The sequence below is a fragment of the Vigna umbellata genome, chromosome 2 (assembly GCF_029865625.1).
Source record: "Vigna umbellata cultivar VRB3 chromosome 2, Vumbellata_1.0, whole genome shotgun sequence".
Lineage (NCBI taxonomy): Eukaryota > Viridiplantae > Streptophyta > Magnoliopsida > Fabales > Fabaceae > Vigna > Vigna umbellata.
This window is the reverse complement of record NC_142166.1, coordinates 42569531-42586435: the sequence shown is the minus strand read 5'-3', so window position 1 is coordinate 42586435 and position 16905 is coordinate 42569531. Positions and strand designations below refer to the sequence as shown.

Sequence of the window (16905 nt, the reverse complement as noted above, 5' to 3'; positions counted from 1 at the left end):
TATATGTGGAGCTTGAGGTTTGGGTTTAGATTAGTAGCATTTTAGGGCTAAGGAAAGATGGAGCAGAAACCATGCGTGAAAAAAATACGACATAATGTCCCACACTTTAGTGCAAACCTAACTTGAAGCACACCCAACCAACACAATGGAAAGGACGATTCCTTAAAGAGGCCACAAGGTGAGTCTTCTACTAGGTTTTTATGACTCTTCATTTCCTCCACCATCTACCCCAATTAAAATAATACTTTAAATTCTCATTTATCTGTTACCATATTATGATGATATTTAGATAACAAGAAACATAATTGAACCGTCCAAGCTTATACTTCATGTTAAAAATAATATATAGTATGACAATTAATTAGCATCTTTCATAGCACTGTTTCCATTTATCTGCAATAAAGATTTGCCAGCTGGTGAGCTTTCATCCTAATTAACTGAATAACTCACCTCCCCAAGTCTGCATCAGCATCTGGTAGTGGCACCAGAAGAGTTTGCTCAGAATGGCAGCAAAATTTTAAAACTCTACAACTTATATACAGTCAAGCAACATTTCTGAATTTCTTAGCAGCTAAGCATTATTTGTATATATTTTGGATTTTACTATTGATTGCATCGGCAATAAACTACATTTTTATTTTTATTTTTATTTTTAGGAAAAACATATACAGCCATCTGAATTTATAATTACATTTTTATTTTTATTTTTATTTTTTATTTTTAGGAAAAACATATACAGCCATCTGAATTTATTGCTTACACTAAGGAAGAAGTGATTCCAAGAGAAAAGAAACTAGAAAACTTGTCGACGAACATGAGCATGTTTTTTAAAACCATAAATTACTATTATATATATATATATATATATATATATATATATATATATATATATATATATATATATATATATATATATATATATATATATATATATATATATATATATATATATATATATATATGGATTTGCTAACTTAGCTCTTTTTTGAGTTGGTACATTCTAACTATGTGTAATGGATTTTAAAAATATCTTTATATATTATGGATTCTCAATTTTAAGAGTATTTAAATAATTTTCATTTTGAACACTAAAAAAAAGAAACCCCTAAACCCTTACTTATCTCCCTTGTTTTTCTTAATCCTTTCTCTTTGATCTCTCTCTCTTACTCCAACATTTTCTCTGACATAATTTTCATTCTGAACACTAAAAAAAAGAAACCCCTAAACCCTTACTCACCTCCCTTATTTTTCTCAATCATTTCTCTTTCATCTCTCTTACTCCAACATTTTCTCTGTCCGTAGCCCCAATTGAAAAAAAAAATCAGAATCGATCGCCTAACCCTAATCTACCTTCCTAACTTATCCAATTTATTTTCTTTCATCTCAATACTCTCTCTCACCTATACAATTCCAATTGAAGTGAAATCTTTCGGATAAATCAATGCAATTTTAGGAGGATTCGATGAAAGGCATCAATTCAAATCCTAAATTTCAAATTGAGAGAGATATTGAGAGAAATAAAAAATTCTCGCTATTTTTTAGATTTATGGATAGGTTGGGGGCAACAATGTCATAAAAAATACTTAAAAAAAACTAAAATACTGACAATTTGAAACGAAATATAATTTCATATCCATGTATTATTTTTGTAGTATCTTTTTTGAACTAGATTCAATTAAATTGGAATGAAATCTTTCATCATTTTTCAAATTCTTCTTTTTTATCTTAGTTATTTTCATATTTTTCTTAGATTCAAATTCGAAAAGACTTATAAGTTAATTAAAAGAAACTTGTGACACCGCAATTTGTTGCTCTTGCTCATTTATTTGTTTTCCACTTTAATAAAAAAAAATAATTATGGAGATGAGAGAGAAATAAATTGGATAAGTGAGGAAGGTGTATTAGGGTTAGACGAGTGTTTCTGATTTTTTCAGTTATGACTAAAGTAAGGATGACAGAGAAAATGTTGGAGTGAGAGAGACGAAAGACAAAAGCCTAAGAGGAATAAGGGAGGTGAGTAAAGGTTTAAGAGTTTCTTGTTTTTTTTTTAGTTTTGAGAATAAAAATTATTCAATCAACAATTTTTCCTTCAATTCTTGTTATTGATATTTTCTTTAGTTTAATAATTACAAATAAGTTATTCATTTGAATTATTATAATAAAAAATAGAATTAGGGATACAAAAGTAAGGGTATTTCAAGATTTATCATAGCTAAAATTTGTTAATATTATTTCTTTTAAAATAAGTGAAATAAATATTTACTGATGTTAATCTGGATCTGTTTTAAGATTTATCGTGGATGTAATTTGTCTACGTATTCTTTCTAAAATAGATCAATAGCCCAAAATTCACAGACATCTGTTATGTCTAAGAAATAGTTTCCATTAGCATTACAAAATCATTGGTGGTGAAGACCACCACATGCTGCTTTAAAATTGAGTCTGGAGAAAGTGTAAGATACAAAACATGAAAAAAAACGAAGAAGTGAATTTCATTAGTTAGTTTTAGAAAACCTTCACATTTCCAATCTCCAATAAGCAATTAAGAAAAGAACGTAAAGTAAAGATGCATCGTCGGTATAATATTATACTATGTGAAGTTGATGGTCAACTCCAAGCACTAGTTGGAATTTCCTATGTATAGGGAGCCATAGAAACTGTATTTAATGCATTACTCCGCGACTTGAAATTTTGAAGATTTTACCAGTATTATCAACCGTATTTAAATCTACTGGAGAGAAAGTCTGTAAGTCAGATATTTAAATCCACCACTATATCAAAATGAAGTTGAATGATCGAACTTAAATAGGTTTAAACCCTCCCGTCCTCATTTTTATATGAAAATATCAGTTGGATCCTCATTTTTTCATTTGTCTCAATTGGGTCATATTTTTTGTAAAAATGAACATATTTTACCCTAACCGTTAACTGGTCTCAGACGGCGTTAAATTAAGGACACGTGGTGTAGAGAGAATGTGCTGATGTGTGTTCCTCATTTACGTGGAGTGTTTTGATTAAATAAACAGTGATGATTTAAAAGGCCACGTGGTGATGTTTTGACTAGAACCAGATCTTCTCCTCCCTCCCCCTCCGCTTCCTCCCTCATTGCTGCTCCACCGGCGCCATCACCAACAACCACCACCGTCCAACGAAACATCAAATAGTCAAAAGATCACCACGTGGCCTTTTAAATCACCACTGTTTATTTAATCAAAACACTCCACGTAAATGAGGAACACACATCAAGCACATTCTCTCTACACCACGTGTCCTTAATTTAACGTCCGTCTGGGACCAGTTAACGGTTAGGGTAAAATGTGTTCATTTTTACAAAAAATATGACCCAATTGAGATAGATGAAAAAATGAGGATCCAATTGAGATTTTCATACAAAAATGAGGACCAAGGGAGGGTTTAAACCAACTTAAATATTAAAACAATTAGATAGCATGTTGATGAACAAGGAGATATTGCTAGTTGCTTATGGTCCTCCATGCTTTAATTCAGCAAGAGTATCATACTAATCTATATTTCAATTTTTGTTTTTAATATATAGTATTGCTTAATTGTCATGATGGGTTGCACTCATTTTAATTGTAGTACGGCGAAGAGACTGGGGTAGGGGGGTAAATGTTTAATATAAAAAAATGGATAAAAATACAACTATGAGTTTTTGTTGGTTATTTGTTTACTTGGGAATTGTAGTTATTTTTATTTGTATGCAAATTTATATATAACCAAAATAGAAAAGTTATTAGTTAATAAATTAATAAAAGATAATATTTAGAAAATAGAACATATATTTTATGTATAGTGATCATACCAAGATTACATTGAATATCGACTAGAACTTTTGACCATATCCTATGTGTAAGGTTGAGATGAGAACTACTACAATCATAAGTGAGCAAAGATCATACTGGTTGGAGTTTGCTAACATTATGTCAAACTTTGATGAAATAATACTAAATTTGTATGTTTCAACCTCTCGATGGATGTCGAATGCTCATGTATGGAATTAAGACTACTTACAATGATCTAGTATTCTCAAGCAACTAAAGGATGAGAAGATGACCTTAGTAACAAAGGTCAAAGAGGTCGAGACAAATGTTGAGACCTTTAGGAGGAGTTGACCCTTCTGAATGAGAAAACTATCAATCTCAAAGCTAATGTTGTCGTTTGGATGAGGAGGGTGTCAACCTTATTCACTGGTGGGTTGACTGCCTATGTTGTAGGGTTTGGATGAGGAGGGTGTCAACCAAGAGGCAACTAGCTCACATCTACCTTGACCTAGACTTGGGTCGATTTCACATGGGTAAGGATGCGATGGATGATGTCATTATTGTTGATATTGAGGATATTTCCAAGGTTGATAGTGAAGTGGCAAGCAGGTTGGTGCTTAAGCTGAAGGATTGGTTATCGAGGCTATGGATTGGGCCAATGGACTTTCTTTAGATAGGGCTTTAATTTTTCTCGAGATCTTTGCGATGAACTTTAGGTTTTTTCTATACCTTGCAAAGGGCTTAGTATGTCCATTTCCTATGTGATAAATGGCCAAAGGAGCAATGGTGTGCAACTTTCCAAGAGGGACTTGATGGAGTGGGCCAAATTGTTGACACTCTTCCACTTCATGATGTATTCATGGACATCTTTTCTTAATGTAGGCTAGTTATAATCGACTCTTAGTACTCGTACGACCATGCATCAAGCTTTAGAGTGCATGCCGCATATGCTACGATGCATCTCAACAAGCACATATTGGGCCTATTTCTAATATAGGCATTTGAGTAAAGGTGCAACAAATCCCTGCTTTGAATATTTCCTCGTTTTACACATTGTAGAATACCCTAATCATTGTATATGTATGTACTTTGCTTTGGTTTAGTTGGCGATGAGTATGTTAGTGGTCTAATAACTTATGATTGAGGTTATCTAGCTTAGTGTGGTTGGGGAAATCTTGAGTACATCCTCATGATCCTAGCTCGGGGTTTAGAGGGTCTATTGGATGAGGGTTATATGTTAGTCGAATTTCTTTATGTTAACCAATATAGACAACATGTCGATCTTATTGTTTTCTTTTCTTAGCACATGATTGATCTCAAACTCATTGAAACATTATGAAATGTTTTTTTACCATATGGAAGTATTTTTGCAAAGACGGTTACCTAGTCTAATAGCTCCTTTTTACCTGGCCTATGACGAGCTGGGAGTTGTTGTAACAACGCAATCTCTTTATTCCTTGGTCATTCTCTCTTACTCAAAATATCTAAACTCTTTTGTTGACTTGAGCGTTAGAGATTCTTTTGCAAGTAGACATCCTCATCTGTTTCAGCCCTCAAGAGTAACATCAGGGTTCTCCAATCCACTCAAATCTCGCCACATGTCCGAAGGTCCATGTTCAAGATCCTGGTAAGAACATTTGACATCCAAAGTGGGGCCGATAACAAGGTTATAAACAAATCATCAGCCCTTTAAAGCCTTTATTGGGGACGAATAATCGTTCCCCTCAAACCTTGATTGGGAGACTTATGTTCATATCATGCCCAATAGTTCCACATCGCTTAGGAGTCGAGGCCAAATACATTTTAAATATTCCTTTTTCCTTCCACCCTCTAAGACATCTTTTTAAGAACAAAATCGTGACGGAGCATAGGCTCCAAAAGTGAACAATACCTTGGATGAAGGGTGATTGACCCTAACTTGGGATTGGAACCTTGGTCTCCACCATAGGATCAATAACGAGGTTTTAAGAAGAACCATTGGTCCCTTAAACCCTTAATTGAGGATGAATAATCATTCTCCTTAGACCTCGACTAGGAACTATATTCCTACCACGTCCAATAGTCTCATATCGCTTAGAAATTTTGGCTAAAAAGAGTTTAATACTCATTTTTCTCTTCCACCTTCTGAGACGTCTTTGAAGGACAAAAACGTAACAGAGCACAAATTCTAAAATGGAAATACTTCATATGAGATGGGTGATTGATCCTAAAAATATCATTTAACAACTTGAAAATGAACTTCACTAGCACGCATGAACATTGAAAGATTACTTAAAATCTATTAAGCTTCTATAATGATGTTCATCTACCTTATCGGCTCCATATAATTGTTGAATTTTGCCTTTTAGTTTGTTTGTGCATTATAATGTTTTTTTTTTCTGTCCTCCAAGAAAAACTTCTCTATTAATTCTTTTGATTTTTTTACATATAAGCTTCGTCTTTATCTCATGAAACCAAGATTTTTTATTTCAACTTTGAGCTTGTTATTAACATTCTCATTAGTGTTTGTCACAAGTACGTCATCAACTTAGACAAAAACCATGATTAAAATAACACCAACCACTTTCACATATAATGCAGTTTCGTTTTAGCTTTTGACAAATCTATGATTTTGAAGATGATCATCAGTTATATCCTAACAAACCCTATACCTTCTTTATCTTATAATTGTCTTCTTATCCTTTAACTTTAAATCTCTTTGGTTGCTCTACTATCCCTCCAGCAAATAGCCATTTAAAAATGTAAATGTCATATCTAAAATGGTAATTTTTTCATCCTGTGTTGTTGAAGCAAGCAACTTTCTGATTATATCAAGACATGCAACAAGAGTAAATGTTTATCAAAATTTGTCCCAAAAACTTGAGTATTCTTTTGAATATTAATCTTACCTTGTATTTATTCCTATAGGTAGTTGTGTTCAGGGTTTTGCACCATCTTCTCATTTTGGACTCTTCTTCCATAACTTTAATAAACTTTTTATCTTCATGAACACTTCCTCGAACTTTTTAGATAGTCATATTGCATCTTTGATAAATCTCAAATAATGATATTGTACCTCTGTGACAAGATGTTTACATCATCATCATCATCAAGGAACCTTAAGATTTCTGCTGGAAAGCTTTGCAAGTGTTGTTCATCCAAGGAAAACCCTGTGTTCAACCTTCTTATCAAACTTGTCCCTTTTAACTTGCAAAACATAAGAGAAGCAATCACAACCAAAGATTCTCAAATTTTGTAAATTTGATTTTGTATCCAAACCAACCTTCAAATAAAGTCATCTTGTTCAAACCTTTGGTTTGTATAACCTATATTCAACTAAAACGTAACAATGTCAGGAGCCTTTGCCCACAACTTCTTTGACAATCTTTTTCATGTAGCATATTTATCATCTCCATGATGGCTTCTATTTTTTTCTCTCACGTACACAATTTTGTTATAGAGTGTCAAACATAATAGGTTGGTGTTTAATGTCAACTTTCAAAAAAATTATCAAAAACATTATTCCTGTATTCCTTTTGACTGTAAAATCTTATTGTTGCAACTTGTAGCCGGTTTGATTATCTCCTAATGTTTTATGTTTCCAAAAAATACTAACCACATCAGTTTTAGATATAAATAAATAAACATAATAATATCTTGTATAATAATCAATAAAAGTGATACATAATATTTATTAACATGTAAACTCAACATGTGCAAACCATAATCTATATTCAGCATCAAAAATTGATGATAAACCAATTATATATGTGTTTAATTTTATTATAATTTCTATCAAATAATATATTCTGAATAAAAAAGTTTCGGTACCACTTTATTTGTTATTTTTTTAATAAAAGCATTTTTATTGATATATAAATCAACGTATTTATAAATAAGCAAAAAAAAAGTATATCAATAAATTGATAAAGATATGTAAAAGGTTACAATTCAAAACATATTTATTTTAAATATTATAAAAATGTAATATATTTTGTCCGTTGATTATGTGTCTGTAATTAGGCCTAAGTAGAGGTGGTATAATATATATTTTAAGGAAACAACTAGACATCAATTAATAATTGAACGCAATGATGATTAAAAACAAATGTAATAATGAAAGCATTATCGTGTTTGTGCTGTGTAAGAGTTCAATGGAAGGGATATTACTAATTTATATGTTGGCAGGTGGAAGAAGACGAGAGAGACAAAGAAACAGAAATTGGAAATTTGGAATAGCAAAAGTTTTTAAAACTAAAACGCCCACCGTGGGGCTCGAACCCACGACCACAAGGTTAAGAGCCTTGCGCTCTACCAACTGAGCTAGACGGGCAATTTACAACATAATCGAAGCTACAAAGAATTCGTAGATTATTCTATGCTGTTCAATCCATTCTTCTCGTTTCTTATTGCTGGTGCTGCCTAATGGCAATAGGCGGAGCAGTTGCCACTATGTACACGCGTTCTCCACCACTCTCTTCGTTCACCCCCACGCGCCTCTTCTCACGCTCTCATTTCGCTGCAAAGCTTCGATTTCCTCCTTCAATTCGACTTCGTGCTTCTTCTACTGCCGTCATAGACACCGAAACCAATCCAACGGTAACGCTTCTTCTCTCTCCTATTGAATTTTCTTTTGACTTACATATTAATTTTCGTCAGCACTTATCGTCAAACACTTGCGTGAGGAACGTAATTTTTTGTTTAGGAATCCGTCGTAGTTGAAAAGGAAGTGAGGAATAGCAGCAACCCGTTGGCTTGTCCCGTGTGTTATGATTCCTTGACATGGAATGGTGGTCCTGGTTTCTCCGTGTGAGTTTATTTAATAATCTATTATTTGCTTCCGCTATAGGTATGCGTTTGTCATTTCTGGTCTTTTGTTCATTGTGATAATTTTTTTATATGCAGAGATACAATCAGCGGGTCTAATTTTCAATGTGGGACATGTCAGAAAACATATGTTGGTAACCAAACTCACATTGATCTCACGGCAACAGGTGGAGCTAAGAGCTACGGTGATACGATGCCATTTTCCACAGAGCTTTTCAGGCATTCTAGTTCTCTGTCATTTTTTTTTCATATGAAGTTTTTTTTATTGTTCATGATCAATCTTTAGTTGTATTTGATGATCTTAGAGAATGGTTTTTGTTTTCCTTTAAGTCATGGTCCTACTATCTGAGGATAGATATCATATGCATATGAATATTAGTTTGCTAATAATGGCACTCAGCGACTTAACAGTATAGTTGTTCTGCTGTGTATATGCTGTGGAGTCGATTCGCCACTTATATGCATACTGATTGTTTGTTGAATCAGGGTGCCATTGATATCATTTCTCTATGAGAGGGGCTGGCGTCAAACCTTTTCTGTGTGGGGTGGTTTTCCAGGTCCTGAGAAAGAGGTTAACTAAATTTCCCAGTTCTCAATAACAATTCCTTCTTAATGAACCCATATTATTTCTTTTAATATGTTTTGTTAGAAAATAAGAAAAATATCCGGTGATATCTTCTTAGAGTATCTAAGATGATCTCTTAAAATTTATTCTTCTTTTATATTTTATTATTTGTTTTCTTATTTAATTAAGATATTTGTAATTGTAAGTATATTTGATTAGAATTAGATTTATTGGAATTTATTTGGTAGGCTTATCATATCATGTATATAAAAATATCCGATAATCATGAGTGCTTACTGCATTCAATTTATATAAAATGAATTTTGTTGTGTAATTCATACACAAGTTTAAAACTTAATTATTTGTGAAAGGAAGCTACACATCCTTTTTTGTAATAAAAATAAGGATTGTTTAGTTTGTAAACCTTTGGTGGTTTACTTGCTTCAATGAGGAAGCAAAATATATTGAGGTGAGACATTGGGCCTAATGGACGTTCCAACAATGATAATAATGCCTTCTGTCATGTTTGGTATTGTGTTCTTGAGAAAATCAATGTTAACATCATCACTGGTTTTAATCTCCTTAGAAGAGGTGCAAAGCCTCCGTAACTTGTACAGAACTCCACAAAAGCCTTGAACTATTCAAATCCATAATGCCACCTGATTAAATGCTTCTTTTAGGGACTCTTGTTCAAGGTACACAATGAAAGTTTTGCACTATCTTCTAAAGAGGAGATTAAGATCAGTCAGAGAGCATTAGCCAATGTGCCCACCCTTAGCTCGTGTATGTCCAGAGAGCTCTACCAATCAATTTGTTTTGTTTAACTTTGGGTGATTGGTGGAAAGAATATTAATTTGGATATGGTGCTGCAAAATATAAGATAAAATCATTTGAAATACTAACGAATCTGTCTTCTATTGTCTTATGTACTTTTATATTGGAATTATGTTGTTAATGTATGACTTCTTTATGCTCGTGTGTTGTTCAACAGTGATTCACGCCTTCTACTTAATTTGTCTGCAGTTTGAATTGATGAAGGGTTTCCTAAAACCCGTATTGGGAGGAAATATAGTTGATGCTAGTTGTGCAAGTGGATTGTTTTCAAGATTATTCGCAAAAAGTCAACTCTTTTCTTTTGTTGTTGCTCTAGACTACTCGGAAAACATGTTACAGCAATGTTATGAATTCATTCAGCAGGAAGAGAACTTCCCAAAAGAGTACTCAGTTTATATTTCTAAACTGATTATAAATTATTATATCTAACTTTTGAATTCATAGTTCTAAGGAACTATTTAAGCCATCTTTTATTCATATTACAATTATATTTTGTTAATATTTATGTTTTAGGAACTTAATCTTGGTTAGAGCAGACATATCTAGGCTCCCCTTTGTTTCTAATTCTATTGACGCTGTGCATGCTGGCGCTGCTCTACACTGTTGGCCTTCACCATTGGCAGCTGTAAGTGAATAACTATTCTCTATGTTTGGATTTTGCAGACAATGTTTCATTTGTTTCAAATACCTGTGACAGTGGCTTGAGGAAAATTATAAATTCTTTAGCCATGGTTTTTGAGATGTTTACAACGTTTTTATATTAATCTGAAGTAGTAAATGGAATCCCTTAACGTGTATGCAGTGTTGTGTCAACAACTACAAGAACATGTTTCAGAATGTTAATCATGCTAGCAGATTTTAAATATAAGCAATTTTTTCAAGGGTTACCTTTATATTATGGATAAATTACTTCAGCCGATTTATCACTTAGTAGTATGCCTAGTTTAGTCAGATGGCCATGCCTTCCATCACTCTGTGACTTCACTTTCCTTTTATGTAATCTATTTTAACAGGTTGCTGAAATAAGTCGTGTTTTACGACCTGGAGGTGTATTTGTTGCAACCACCTACATACTTGATGGTCCTTTTTCTATTATCCCATTTCGAAGTATATTACGGCAGGTATTAATTTTAAATAATGTTTTTTTTACAACATTTTTTTACGACGCTTACTACAGTATTAGTTTCTTATCTATGCCTCCTTTATATCAACCATTTTATTCCTCACTTCTCTTTCTTCTCTTTGCTGTAAAACAAATTGTATAAATCTGTTCTCTGGTGATAATTCTCTAAAATTTTTTAGCTTGAAATTTTTTGTGCAAGTGTTGGCATGCTCCGTCTGAATTGATAAAATCAGTAAGAGTTTCTTTGCTTAGTTGTTTTTGTTTCTTTTTTCCTTAATTTGGATCTGCTAGCTTCAATTCAGTTTCTCAATTATAGGAAGTCGGTGGTAATTTAGTTTCTTAATGATATGAGAAGATATCAATCTAGAGTATTCGATTGTGCGTGGAAGAATGATTTTTATTTCAGATTCCATGACAGGGTTAAATTTTCGTCAACTCAATCTTTCAGACACTAAAATGAATGTTTGTTGGTCAACTTTTATCATTTATTTTTATTTCTATAAGTTTTGAGTAATAGAATATTTGTTTGACGTTTCAGACTCTAAGGCAAGCATCTGGGAACTACAGCTTTCTCTCTGAACGTGAGCTTGAAGATCTCTGCAGGGCGTGTGGGCTGGTTGGGTTTAAATGCATTAGAAATGGGCCTTTTGTGATGATCTCTGCTAGAAAGCCCAGTTAAAGTTTGAGCTTCGGGTGCTCTGTTTGCTGCCTTGAACACATTATGCTGAAGCCTGTATATCTTCCATGATCAAAATTTTCAAATGTAAGCAGACAAAATGATGCATGTTAATCTGATTAAATTTGTGGTTTGACTTGGTAATTAATTAGGCTTCACAATAATCAAACCATATTACAGAAGATGGATTATCTGGTAAATCCGGCAAAATATTTGTTGCTAACCACAACGGAGTAAATGCCCAATGTTTCACTGATACTGTTAACGTTTGTAAATTATCCGAGAAGGGTAGATCGTTGGAAAAAGGGTACTCGGTATAACCTCTATAACAGCAAAAAGCTTCTCATATGTAGAGTAGGTTTAAATTATCAGTAACTTAAAAGCTCTACAAATTAATTGTGGGCACCAAATTTTTTTTCGTGCAGTTTTAAAATACATAATTATAATTTATTATCATCTAAACTGTTGGTCAATAATTTTTCTTGAGGTACCTATAAAAATTGAGATTTATGTAATTCTTTGGTGAAACGGAATTGGTTTTAGTAAAATACAGTAAAACAATACGTAGGAGATGGAAATAAACATTCACAAAACTTTAGAATCAATGGTAAAAAAGTAAAAGGTCTATAACATTCTGTATTCTTATGTTGAAAGTCTAATATAAAGAGAATATTAAATTAGAGTATTTAAGTGATGGTAAATCTTATTTTATGATTTTGTAAGATTGAATTAAATTTAAAGTTTATTTTTTATAATAATATTAAAGTCATGAATTAAAATTTATTTTAACAAAATTTATTGTTTGTTTAGATATGTTATTTTGTCGGTTTAATAGCCAATTTAGTCCCCACTTTGGTTGAAAAATCTCAATTTAGTCCCTCGTTATAAAAGTGTTTTACATTAGTCATAACTTTTAAAATAGTGGGTCAGATTGATCCCTTTCGTTAAATATAAGTTAACGAAATTAATGGATGATGATGTGACACAGCTTAAAGCTGATGTGTTAGATTGGTCCCTCGTTAGCTTTAAGTTGTGTCACATCATCATCCATTAATTTTGTTAACTTATATTTAACAGAAAGGACCAATCTGACCCACTATTTTAAAAGTTAGGACTAATTCAAAACACTTTTATAACGAGGGACTAAATTGAGATTTTTCAATCAAAGTGAGGACTAAATTGGCTATTAAACCTTATTTTGTCTGATATTAGAACATTCATTAGACCAAATTAAGTTTAAAATTAAAAATTCTCATCATTTATACAGAATAACAATAAAATTAATATAATGTTTGAATTAACATCCTTTGAAGGAATGATTATTTATTTTAATTGTTTTTTAATTTAACTTTTAAATAAACAAACATTTCTTTCCTAATATTTTTCTCCTTTTATTCCACTGGCTCTTCTGTAAATAATAATTTTTCATGAAAAACCCGAGAACAATATTCATTTGTGGGAGTGTCCACTTTCATGAAAGAAGTAGAGAACAATAATTGGCTTGGGAGAAATAAGTGGTCCAGTTCCCAAACTAATTTGATTTGTTTTATTTAGTGACCAAAAAGGAGAATAATGAAATCTAAGACATAAATAACAAGTTGAAGGGAGGTGAGAGGGTGATCTTCATCACCATTGCCACAGAAAAGGATTTTCTCCATTTCTCTACTCTGTCTTCTGCAACAATCATTCTAAAATGGTGAGACTCACATTTCTCTCCTCTTCTTATGCTATTATCAATAATAGTTTATAATCTATAATAATATATAATCGCATTTATCTATGTATATATGTTATGTTATTTTTTATATATTTCAAAATTATAATGTTAAATTAGTAAAGATAAATTGTCTATTAACTAAACATTACAATGCACTTATTCTTCGTATTTTCTCATTTTTCAAGAAAATTTGTAATTTATATTTTCTTCAGATTAAATTATAGTTTACGTATCAAATAAAGAAATAATAATACATATATTTTTATTAAAAAAATATAAATTAAAATGAATATAAATATTAAATTTTAATTCATTAAAAGAATAACATAATAAAAAATTGAATATACAAGCATTACTGAGTACATGTTTTTTCTAGATGATAATAATAATAGTTTTATTATTGTTAATTGTGTATTATACGTATCGTTTGGTATAAGTGATAGATAAATGAGCCCAGAAGGAATAATATTAATGACATAAGTTTAAACTTGTATTAGAGTTTAAAAACAAAGTAGAAAGATGTAAACTTATCCAACAAAGAATGTCAATAGAAATTTAAAAAGAGAAGGAATTTGTTTTCTTTATGTGTAAAAAAATATAGAAATGTTGGAAGTCCAACCTATAGATAAAACCAAATTATAATATATAAGTAAGGTGCAAATTTCACCTTACAAACTGATTTTGTGGGGTTGAGTTAGGTTTAAAGTGTCCTTTCTTAAGAAACACATTCCTATTCTTTAAATTTTTTTTTATATCTCTTACTAATTCCAAAATCAAAGTCTAAACTTTGCTTCACTTCTTAAATTTAAGAATGACAATTAATTAGTACTCTTAAATATTATTGTTGAAGACAAAACTAATTTATAATATATAAGTGAATAAGTAAATATAAATTTTATTTTATAAATTAATTTTATAAAGTTGAGTTGGATTTAAAAATTTAATTCTTAATATATGTAGACTAAAATAAAGTTAAGTTTTTCTGATTTATCTCTTCTTTCTATTTGATTATCTATTAGATTGAGCCATACAAGTGTTTGAGAAAAATCATGATATATGAAATTTTACTTTTCTTCTTTTAAGTGCATTTTGAGATTTAAAGTGTGTTTTCTTATAGATTCTAAATATTGAACTAAACAAGGGATTCGAAAGTGTCTCACTTCAATTTCTTAATTTATAAATCTCCAAATTGTTATAATGTAAGGGAAGTTAAGTCACTCTTTTTATATTATGAATTTTTGACTTGTTTACATTCTTTTAGATTTAATAGAATGGGATAATTGCACATGGAAATGAGAAAAACACCATTTTAAAAATAAAATATAGTATTTAGTTATGAAAAAGAAATTTCGTATTTTTGTTGAAAGTTTTGAATAAGTTGTCGTGTTGGTGGAATCTGTCATCGTTGAAGTTGAAAATTTAAATGAACTTTTGGTTTTATATCCATGTAGTATATACATTGATATGACTTGGATTCGCAATATAGAAAGTTTGATTCTATGTGTATTATTTTATGATAACTTGAGTTCAATAGGAATTTGAATGCATAAAGGTGAATTGACGAGAATTTACAAGTTGTATGAGGACAAGAAATACTTTAAATTGCTGCCATACAACAAATACTATGGGTGGGATATGATGAAATTCTAAAAAATATCTAATTGTATTTGATAAGTTGAAAAATATATATATGTATGGGATTTGTTAGATTATTAAGTACTTAAATTAAACAATTTGATAATGTTTTATGGTGTCATTAATATGAATATTTCGTTTAAGCAAGTTAATCTTGTTCAAGTTAAAAAAATTTCAGTAATAAATACTGGTGTTAAATTTCCAAGTTTAAGCATCCAGTCACTTAAATAATAATGAATATGTTGCTCAAACTATTTGTTTCACACATGAATGAAGATAATGTTACAACAATTATCTTTTTATAAGAAGTATACCTAAGATATTAAATAAAAAATATTTTCCTAGAGAATATGATTGAGTGACGTTATTTCACTCCAGTGATATATCTCTTAATTTAATATATTATTTCACTCTATCCTTTATTTATTGTAATAATTAATATACTTTCTTGCATATATTTATAAATAACATGTTATAAAATTATTAAATAGTTTTATCTTTTAACTTTTGTTTCGGATGTAGAGTCGAGTAATTTCACAAATACACCTTTACACTTTTACTTTTTAGTTGTTTGAATTATTGTATTCGTCTTTAGTCTAAGTTTTCTTTCGTTCACGTTCTAAATCGAATGAAGATACTGTTAAAGATACTCTAATACTTAGTAATTAATCTAGATTGACTCAGAGTAAAGTTTTAAATTCACAATAAATATGATTACCTACCTATTTTCTTTGATCTCTATTTATAGTTTTTGAGATGAGTTAAGATGATGGAGTCTTAATCAAGGTCCAATCTCAACTCATTACACTGATAAATATTTACCCTCAATCTCGATTTTTAGCATATTTAAGAAGTATTTTACTACTGAACTCTCTCTGTGTTCGGTCTTTACTCATACGTGGTTGGATGATCTATAAGTCTTTGTCTTAATCTGAATTTGGAGGTTAAAGTGGGAGAGAAGCCGTTTCTCTTTTGCGGTACAGCCGTTTGGCCGTACGATACAACTTTGATTGCTATGCAAAAATTTATTTGTCAAGTTTGAGAATAAACCATATACTAATATTTTTATTTATAAATTTCTTATTTCCCAAATTGTTCATATGAAACAAACTTAACAGGAAACAACTTATCATATCAAACAAACTTTACATAATCTAAAAATATATTTTAAAAATGTTTCCTATAACTTTTTAATAATGTAATAAATTACTAAACCGCGAATGTTTGCATTTAAAGACCTTTTGGTTTATAGACTTTAACTTTTATTTATGTAATTGATGTTGTTTGGTCCAACATCTATCTATTTCGTATTGGATTATCAATTAATAACAGAGTTAGCAGGTGATAAGGAGCCACAGAAATGGTTGATAATTACTTAGGGAAAAGTTTAGGAAAGAATTAACAAGTACTTTTTGATATATTATTTTAAATGTATACTTTATTATTAATTAAATTTATCAAATAACACTCATAAATTGCACATACATTATTTATTTGTTAGTATTAATCTTTACCAAAAAACAAATTATTCCAAAGATACTTTAAAACATATAAAATTAAAGAAATATATTTACTAATAATACAAAGAATTTAGATAATAAAAATAAAATATTCATATGGGAATAATTCATAAATACTAAGTTAAAGAGGAATAATGGAAAAAAAAACATAAAACACGGAATGTTTTAACTTAACGGTATTCATTTTTTATAGTTACAACATTTTGGCATTTATCATGAGATAAGTAAAATTGGTGTTGCGCCACAC

At 30.6% G+C, this 16905-nt stretch overlaps 1 protein-coding gene and 1 non-coding gene across 2 annotated transcripts; one reads left to right on the top strand and one right to left on the bottom strand.

The window, feature by feature from the left end:
* Nucleotides 1–8021: 8021 nt before the first annotated feature.
* TRNAK-CUU (transfer RNA lysine (anticodon CUU)) lies at nt 8022–8094 on the bottom strand. The gene has a single exon. It is a non-coding gene; the product is annotated as a tRNA-Lys (tRNA).
* On the top strand, nt 8065–11930 carry LOC124842361 (putative methyltransferase At1g78140, chloroplastic). Its single transcript, XM_088106917.1, has 8 exons — nt 8065–8360; nt 8467–8570; nt 8667–8807; nt 9075–9159; nt 10177–10370; nt 10501–10612; nt 11001–11108; nt 11649–11930. The coding sequence occupies exons 1-8, from the start codon at nt 8187–8189 to the stop codon at nt 11787–11789; spliced, it is 1059 nt and encodes a 352-aa protein (XP_087963043.1). The 5' UTR covers nt 8065–8186; the 3' UTR covers nt 11790–11930.
* The last annotated feature ends 4975 nt before the right edge of the window (nt 11931–16905 follow it).